The sequence below is a fragment of the Oncorhynchus nerka genome, linkage group LG25 (assembly GCF_034236695.1).
Source record: "Oncorhynchus nerka isolate Pitt River linkage group LG25, Oner_Uvic_2.0, whole genome shotgun sequence".
In the NCBI taxonomy this organism is placed as follows: Eukaryota; Metazoa; Chordata; class Actinopteri; order Salmoniformes; family Salmonidae; genus Oncorhynchus; species Oncorhynchus nerka.
In genome coordinates, this window is record NC_088420.1 from 40,810,414 (window position 1) to 40,819,833 (window position 9,420).

The 9,420-nt window shown below is 45.7% G+C and overlaps 1 protein-coding gene across 1 annotated transcript in view; it reads left to right on the forward strand.

The window, feature by feature from the left end:
- LOC115109515 (inactive serine protease PAMR1-like) overlaps window positions 1–8,665 on the forward strand; it is a 64,889-nt gene extending 56,224 nt beyond the window's left edge. The window contains exons 7-14 of the mRNA XM_029634476.2: window positions 1,821–1,991; window positions 2,759–2,950; window positions 3,210–4,205; window positions 4,394–4,570; window positions 4,787–4,853; window positions 5,527–5,759; window positions 6,065–6,441; window positions 7,262–8,665. Coding sequence (XP_029490336.2) covers window positions 1,821–1,991; window positions 2,759–2,950; window positions 3,210–4,205; window positions 4,394–4,570; window positions 4,787–4,853; window positions 5,527–5,759; window positions 6,065–6,441; window positions 7,262–7,831 — 2,783 coding nt within the window. The 3' untranslated portion in view covers window positions 7,832–8,665. The remainder of the gene's footprint in view (window positions 1–1,820; window positions 1,992–2,758; window positions 2,951–3,209; window positions 4,206–4,393; window positions 4,571–4,786; window positions 4,854–5,526; window positions 5,760–6,064; window positions 6,442–7,261) is intronic.
- The last annotated feature ends 755 nt before the right edge of the window (window positions 8,666–9,420 follow it).

Here is a 9,420-nt window from a genome sequence, read left to right on the forward strand (position 1 = left end):
TACCTTCATTAAACAATATTTCAAACAACCTTCTTCAGGATAACATGCTTTCAAGACTCTTTCTTGACTCTCTGTATATTTCCGATGATGCAACAGTCTATATTTTAGATGATTATTGAAACATAGTTTCTGAGGCGTTGACAGGAGTTAGTGGGTGATTAATGAGGCTTCATTAATCATAACATCCTCTGTTAGCATTCTTTAATAATGGCTATGACTCATCCCAGTAGAGACAGCCCAGTAGAAGATTGACTATACTGGGGTAGACAGACAGACACTGTGATGGGAGGACAGGGGTGTGGGCAAACACAGAGGATATGATAGACTCTCATTTGAACCCCCCCACACACACACACACACACACCTTTCATCTGTTTTTCTAAGAAAGAAAATGACTTAACAGGGTGGTGCACCTTGTCCTTCTCCACATGCGGAAGGCCAAGTGAAAGCTCCCTGTCCCGTCCCACGTGCAGCTCGACTAGAGGATGGAAATGTTGGTAGGCAGGGAGATAGTGATAATGGGGAGGGTTCCTCTGATGGTTTTGGATCACAACGCTGTCCGACCACGGCCAGAGAGGGGGAGAGAGGCTGATCCTATGACACAGTATGGTCCCAAGAGGGGATATCAAATCAAAATCAAACAAATCAAATGTTATTGGTCTCATGCACATATTTAGTAGATGTTATTGCGGGTGTAGCGAAATGCTTGTATATCCACCATTACAAAGTGATATGATGCACATAATAACAGCCCTACATATACACACCCCATGTTCACGTGTGTGAATGGGGGGGGGGGTGTACATGTGTTTGTGCAGATGTGTTTGTGCTTGGTATTTTGCTTTGTTCCTGGCCAGAGAGAGGGGAACCGATAGTGAATTACAAATTGACGTGTTCTATTTGTGTCAATCAAGTTCTCTGTTTCAAAGTCAATCATTGTCTTTATTTTTTTTAACCTTTATTTAACTAGGCAAGTCAGTTAATAGCAAATTCCTATTTACAATGACAGCCTATTAAAAAGACAAACGGGCTCCTGCTGGGACGGGGGCTGGGATTAAAAATAAAAATAAAATAAAAATATATTAGACAAAACACACATCACGACAAGAGAGAGACAACACAACACTACATAAAGAGAGACCTAAGACAACAACATAGCATGGCAGCAACACATGACAACACAGCATGGTAGCAACACAACATGACAGCAGCACAAAACAGGGTACAGACATTATTGGGCACAGAAAGGGAAAGAAGGTAGAGACAGCAATAATAACACAAAGGAGCCACAATTGTCTGAACAATTACACCCACTATTCCATTCCACACTACCAACCCAAGCCCTACGCTACCAACACACATCGTAAAAACACTTTACTGCTGTTGAAACTAAAGCTTCTTTTTACTAGGACTGTTCTATTTATTCCTCTGTATGTCGCCTTGTGAGCTGTTCAGACTTTTCCAGGCCTGCTGAAATGACCTATTAATAAGGCAGCACGATGTGGAGGCTGTATTTATACACTTCTAGCTAGTCAAAGAGGTAATTCTGAGGAGGAAGAAATGGTTTGTAAATAACGAACTGGGTTCTGAGAGCCCTTAGGCTGTAGGTGGCTATTCAGAAAGAGTTGTGGTTATACCAGACAACACAATGCTAATACCGTATCACACAGCAGTGAACACACTGAAGTGGTGTTTATGGATGGCAGAAGATTGGTGACATTATAGTGATCAGAAGACAAAACACAATGTGCTCAGAAAGCATGAGAAGGGTTGTGTGTAATTGTGTATGTATGTGTATGGGTTTGTGTGTATCCCTCTAGTTGTAGGTTGTCGGAGGCCCCCGGTACCTGTCCATGGCACCACAGAAGGGGTATTCCATAACTCAGGGGCACAAGTCATATTCAGCTGTGACCCTGGGTTCAAGCTGAGGGGGGTCCGCACAGCCGTATGCCTCCGGGATGGCACCTGGAGCGCCCCTGCCCCCCAGTGTGGTAAGAGGCCCATGAGAGAGGGGCACAGAGAGAGTGAGGCAAAGCACAATGTATGCTGAGTGTAAAAAACATTAGGAACACCTGCTCTTTCCATGACATAGACTGACCAGGTGAATCCAGATGAAAGTTATACTCTCTTATAGATGTCACTTGTTAAATCCACTTCAATCAGTGTAGATGAAGGGGAGGAGACAGGTTAAAGAAGGATTTTTAAGCATTGAGACAATTGAAACTTGTATCGTGTGTGTGTGCCATTCAGAGTGTGAATGGGCTAGACAAAATATTTAAGTGCCTTTGAATGGTGTATGGTAGTAGGTGCCAGGCGCAACGAATTGAGTGTGTCAAGAAATTGCAATGCTGCTGGGTTTTTCACACTCAACAGTTTCCCGTGTGTATCAAGAATGGTCCACCACCCAAAGGACATCCAGCTAACTTGACACAACTATGGGAAGAATTGGAGTTAACATGAGCCAGAATCCCTGTGGAACACTTTTGATACCTTGTAGAGATGATGGCCCGCTGATCTGCGGCTGTTCTGAGGGAAGAAGGGGTCCAACTCAATATAGGAAGGTGTTCCTAATGTTTGGGGCAGTCAGTGTATATTGGGGTGCTTTGTGAAAAATCAAACCTGATTCACCTTAGTGACATTAACGCTGTAGGTTTGTTTTATACAAAAACATTTGAGACATATTAACACTAAAGCAATAGTGTCTGACCACCTCAATCCCATCTCACTGAGCCTATATGACCTCTCTGTTCCTCTGCAGTGCCCATGGTGAAGTTCTGTGCCATCCCAGCCAAGCCCATCCATGGAGACCACTTCAAGGTGTACGGTCCCAATGACGTCATCCTTGCCCTGCAGTATCTGTGCTACCAGCCCTACAAGCTGAGCGGAACCCACCAGAGAACCTGTCTTCCCAACAACACCTGGAGCGGAACACCTCCCACCTGTGGCAAAGGTTAGGGTCAGAGCATGGCATGGCAGGATTCAGAGTTTGGAGACAGTGGGAACATGTTTTGACAGACATCAACAGTTGACCTATTATTATTGTAAATTAATGACTATGTACTAGGTGACCAAGCCTGCGTGAAATTGACAATATTTCACGAGTAAAATGTGTACAACCATTCAGAATCGTCAGTCAACTGTATAACAACACTTATTTACAGCCATTTAAACCCAGTAATTCACTTTGTATTCTATTCTTGTTCTTCCAGTGAATAACACACTTGCTGAATCAGGCAAAGATACAGAAAAGAACAAAGACACGGATGCAGAGAAAGACAAAGACACTGACACAGACACACATAAAGACATTGAAAAATCCAAAGACAAAGAGATAGACAATACTACGGGTATCAAGGTGGACGTGGCTGGTAAAGAGCCAGACACAGGCCTGAGGAACACGACAGTGGACATTAGAGATGGTAAAGAGAAAAACATAGACATTACTCGGGTGAATATCCCAGAAGGAAGCAAGGATAAAACGAATGACAAAGAAAAAGAAACAGGGCTAGAGAAACCTACTGGAGGTAGCAAGGATAAAGTGGACAGTAAAGAAACGGATGACATGTTAAACACAGTGGAGGGAGACAGAGAAAATGACTTGGGGAAAACCACAGAGGACACAGATGGCAGTCCAGATACGGGGGGAGACACAGACGTGCTGCAGGAGATAGGCAAGACTACAGAGATTCCTGAGATAGTGGTGGTGGTGGAAGATAAAGGACAGGAGAAGAAAGAGGAGAAGAAAGAGCAACCGGGAGATACAAGCAGTGGTCCAAACATAGTTGATCCTAACGACTTAAAACCACGGGGAGACACATTTGCCATAGATTACACTGAGATAAAACCACGGGGAGACACATTTGCCATAGATTACACTGTTACGGACGTGTTTGGCACCAATGACATAGAGCAGGGTCTGAATACAACAGTGTCTAAAGACGTTGTGAAGAGTATTATTCCAACTAGAAGTAACAACACACAGTTCACCCCATATTCATCAGGAGGTCAGGAAACCAAAATGCCTGTGGGAAAACCACGCAAAGACATAGGATCGACTAAAGACATGGGATCAACTAAAGATTCAAGAGGAGCCAAAGACACAGCGGCAAGTACAAGCAAACCTGAAGAGGAAAATGCAGGAAAAGATTCAGAAAAGCCAACTAAAGAGTCTGAGGATGAGAAGAGAGAGAACCAAATCATCAACGGTAAGACATCTTAAGTGCGTGTTGTAAAATACACTGCACCATTAAAACAGATATTATAATGACTCTCAACATCTTAGGTTTTATTTCACACTCTCTCACTCCCTTTCCATCTTTCTCACTCCTTTCCACCTTCTGCTCTCACCACCTGCCCTCTTTCCCCTCTATCTTCCCTTACACCCTCCTTCCAGAGAAGCGCTGTCCTCCTCTCCCGCAGCTCTACCATGGGTACCAGCAGGTGGTGCCAGGGATGGTGCCAGAGACGGTGGAGTTCTTCTGTAACCACTCATACGCTCTTAGTGGTGACGCCCGACGCTCCTGCCAGCCTGGCAGCTCCTGGGGGGGCGCTCAACCTCTTTGTGTGAGAGGTAGGCACTGGAATGTGTGTGTTTGTGTGTGATTGCGGGCAAGCGTGTGTGCATGCGTGTGCCTCTACTTTGTGATTATCATCTAGGAATACACTGTTGCACCTGAAAGTTAGGCGCTACTTTTAGCAGCCTCTAATCAACCCAACATTGAGAATGAGAGCAGCTCCCTGCCTGACAGTAGGTTTTAATGGGAACCCTGTGTGTGTTTTTCTGCAGCCTGCAGAGAGCCCAAGGTCTCCGAGCTGGTCAGACAGAGAGTTCTGCCTCCACAGGCTCCATTCAGGTATGTCGATTTACATTAACATATGTTACATAGCAGACAAAAATATGCACAAGATATAGTCTACATAAATACGACAGACAAAAGCATTCTCCAACACTACAGATATCTGCTTTACCTTAGCGATCATCATATCTAAAAACCACAAACATGTGCATAATCATATATCAACATCATACACACACCATAAGAGAATATTATGTATGATCCTCATTAATGCACACAACATAGCAGAAGACATGACTCTATCTTTTAATGACTGAGGCACTTTACCATGTGAAGCCCACATCAAAGTTTGCCATTTAAAAACCTAAAGGACGCTACTTAAACACACTGCTAGCCTCTTAAAGAACATTATAAACTGGGTAGTTCCAGCCCTGAATGCTGATAGGCTGAAGGCCGTGGGATATCATACCACGGGAAAGCCAAAACATTTATTTGTACTGTTCTAATTAAGTTGGTAACTAGTTCAAGGCACAAGCAATAAGGCACATCGGGGGTTTGTGGTATATATTTTTTTATTTCACCTTTATTTAACCAGGTAGGCCAATATACCACGGCTAAGGGCTATATCCAGGCACTCCGTGTTGCACCTCCTTGGGCCTTATTGCTTAATTATACACTAGTTGTTTCTGTAAAGGCATCTCCGCTGACCCCTCTCCTCTCTCCCTCTCAGGAAGACCCCTGTGCATAAGCTCTACTCCTCCTCTGGGTTCAGGAGGCTCTTCCAGTCCGCCGGCCCCACCAAAGGTCCTCCAGTGCTATCCCAGCTGCCCCAGGGTTTCCACCACCTCTACACTCACGTAACGTACGAGTGTGCCTCTCCCTTCTATCACCACTCAGGCAGTGCACGCCGCACCTGCCTCAAGACTGGCAAGTGGAGCGGGCGTCATGTCTCCTGCTCGCCAGGTGAGGACAGCAGAGCCACATTACTTGATATAAAGAAAGGTTCTTCTTGCCACTTAGGCATGCAAGAATGACACTTTCAAACCACACCCAGACACTAAACAATCAAGGAAATTGGGCTGAAAAAGTAATATTCCAGGTTGGGTATGATATGGAATTATTTTTTCATAAATTACAATATCAATTGTTGTTGTATCACTCTGGAAAGGATGATGTTTATTATCTTCCTTCCCTTTCTTTTGTCTTCTCCTCCCTGGCCACACTTTCCTGTTCTCCACCCTTGTCTCCCCATCCTTCTCTTTTCCCAGTATGTGGGAAGCATCCCACCTTTGACCCTCAGAGCCCAGCCGAGTCCCACTGGCCCTGGCTAGCCGCCATCTACCGACGCTCCACCAACATAGCAGGGACCAAGCTAGACAAGAAGGCCAGCCTGGACAAGACACTAAATATGGGGCCTGGAGCTGTACCAGGAGCAGGGGCTGGGTCCCAGGGGCAGGACGATGCCTCAGGCTGGCAGCTGGTGTGTAGCGGGGCCCTGGTGAACCAGCGGAGTGTGGTGGTGGCAGCCCACTGTGTGACTGAGCTGGGGAAGATGTACCCTCTTGATGCAGCCAAGGTCAAGGTGGTGATGGGAAAACACTACCGCAGTGACCTCCGGGAGACCAAGGGCCTGCAGCATCTTAGGGTAAGAGAGGGGTTGGATAGGTCTGAGGCGGTTGGGGGGTGTGGAGTAGGGAGTGAGATAGGGTTTGGAGAGGGCTAACTGGGTTGGTGGGTGGGGGTGGCAAGTAAGGAATGAAAGGGGTTTAAACTATATAGGCTAGGGAGACCACCTGTACTCAGTTAGTCACACACTGCACTAATCACACTGAAATACAACTATGGTGTACAGTTCATCACACATGAGGTTCTACATTTACCAGCCTTATGGGATCTATATAATACCAATGGCTGGGTGGCAGGGGTTTTAAACCTGTGTCCAATTATAATGCATCATTTTACAAACATGACATCATGTGTACCACATCTAGCCATACAGCCCCATGTCTGTTTATGTTCAGTCATTGAATAGGTTCCACTTTGACTGTAAGGAAACACCAATGTGGTTGTGATACATGACTTGTCGATTTATGGTACATACTGCACTTTATAAAGGACAGTCAATTAATGTATGAGCATATGACAGAGGAGTGTGAGTTGCCAGGTAACAAGCCCAGCTAACATCGTCCCTCAGAGAGCCAAGCTGTCACCCTGCTGTTACGTTTGGCACAGTCTCTCTCTTTTTTCTACAGCTTTTCTTTTTGTAACACCTCCTTTCTCTCTCTCTATTCTTTCTCGAAACATCCCTACTCTCTCTCTGATCATTCCCTCTTCATTCCGACCATCCCTTGTCTCACTGACCATACCTCCTTGCTTGTTTCTTACTCTGACCAGTTTATGTTATCTGTCTACCTTGTGATCATTTATTTTATGTCTCTCTAAACATCCCGCCTCTTCTCCTCCAGGTGGCCTCTATCTCTGTCCACCACAACTACGACCCCCTGGTCTTGGACTCAGACTTGGCCGTGATCAAGCTGCTGGACAAGGCTCGTATCGGGGAGAAGGTCCTGCCCCTCTGTCTGCCTGACACCCAGGGGGAAGAGGCGACCTCCAGAAAGGGGCTGGTGATGGGCTGGGCCCCCCTGCCGGACCCCCGGATTGGGGAAGGGGAGAGGGCCAGGGTGGGCGTGCAGCACCTGGCTGACGTGGTGCCCTGCGAGCAGCAGTATGCCCGTAATGGCGTGCCTGTGAGCGTTACAGACAACATGCTCTGCGGCCGCCAGCGACCCGACTATGGCCCATCTAACATCTGTCCTGCGGACACAGGGGGTATCCTGATCCTTCCCGCTCAGACAGGCTCCACCCAGGACCCCTCTCTTGCCTCTCCAGGGGGGCGGGACATGTCCAAAGGGGAGTGGCGGCTGCTGGGTTTGGTGAGTTTCGGGTATGACCAGGGAGAGTGTGACCCAGACCTGTTTACTGTGTACACACATGTGGCTAACTTCAAAGACTGGATAGAGAGCCATATGAAGTGAGATCACCAGGATGTGACCCACCCTGTATCTCTCTTTTCCTCCCTCCAACCAACTACACCTGCCTTTTTTGCCAATCTCTCTCTTCATCATTATTCCCCGTTCCTTTTATTTGCCAATGTCTTCTCCATTCTGCCTTTCCCTCCTTTCTTCTCCCACCGTGCCTCTTCTTGTCAAACACAGGCAGGGAGTGTGATCAGTAAAGAGCAGAGCAACACTGGACTGCACAGGGCGGTGCACTGATGTTAGGGTGCCCAAACACAGCCTGATCAGGTAGACCCTCCACTCTTCACAGTACTTCAGTGTTCAGGCTTTACCTTCAACTTGGTGCTACAGACTTGAAAACGACTTGAAAACCAGTTCCCTCTGGCCTCTGGGAAAACCTGGTTTTCATTGTATTCTTTGATATGTATATATATATATTATGTAATGTATTATTATTATTATGGCTCTGCACATGGCTCAAGTGATGTACATATTGTATAGAAGGACAGCAAAGCCATGTTTTTAATTAACGATATGTGGGTGTGTGTGAAGACACAGTGGTCTGATTGGAGTTGATCACGGAGAGTGGTTCTGTGAGCTTTAATCCAGTATTAATTCAAGGAGACCCATATGATTGTAATAAATAGAGATGAAAGAGAGAACCTGGCGCTTGCTATGCAAATCAGCCAGCCGTTCAGCCAGGGCCAATTCTCCAGCGAAAGCCTATGAATGAATTCAGGTCAAATATACACAAAGAAAGGCTTCAATCGAACAGCAGCAACCTGATATGTTTTTAGAACAGCTCCCTCTTACATGACTACCCAGCTAATAAAGTATGTATAATGAAGTTAATCTCTTAAGTGTTGACCCCTCTGCTAGTATCTGAAGAGAAAATGAGAGAAGTAATTGACGGAGAAACATTTAGCCACAGGGTGGATGCATCAAAACATCCATTTCTATGGAGGGATGCTCACGGCCAGAGTGACCGAGGATCCACAAACACCAAAGTTATGCTCACTTCACTTCCTCTATTACCCGTGTACTTACAATACATGTACAAAAACAACTACAGAATAAGCTCACAAGTCCAGCACACATGTTTTATGCTCATCTATCATGACTACGTTCATGATTGATTCTGTAATATATATTTTCATATAATGGGACACAATAAACACATACATATAGAAATCTCCTGGATCATTAAAACGGACATTTACCCAATCACGACTAACCGCACATATCACTATAGAAACCAGAAAATATATGTTCCAACATACATCCAAAATGTCACCTTATTCCCTACATAGTGCACTACTTTTGAGCAGAGCCCATTGTGATCTGGTCAAAATTAGTACACTCTAGGAATTGAGTGCCATTTAGTATTCACATGTGGAGAGCTTTCCTCCTCCTGAAAACAAAGGAGCTGTCGCACTGTAATAACTGATGAACCATGAGATGTTGAGTGAGTGACTCCTCAGTCTAGTCGTCTATAGGAGGACCAGCCATAGCCACATCAGACCAAGTCCACAGCCTCCTAGGTGGGCGGAGGGATCAAGCCTGTCTGGAAAGATACACGCATAGATCAAAGCACACACCAAGGGGAA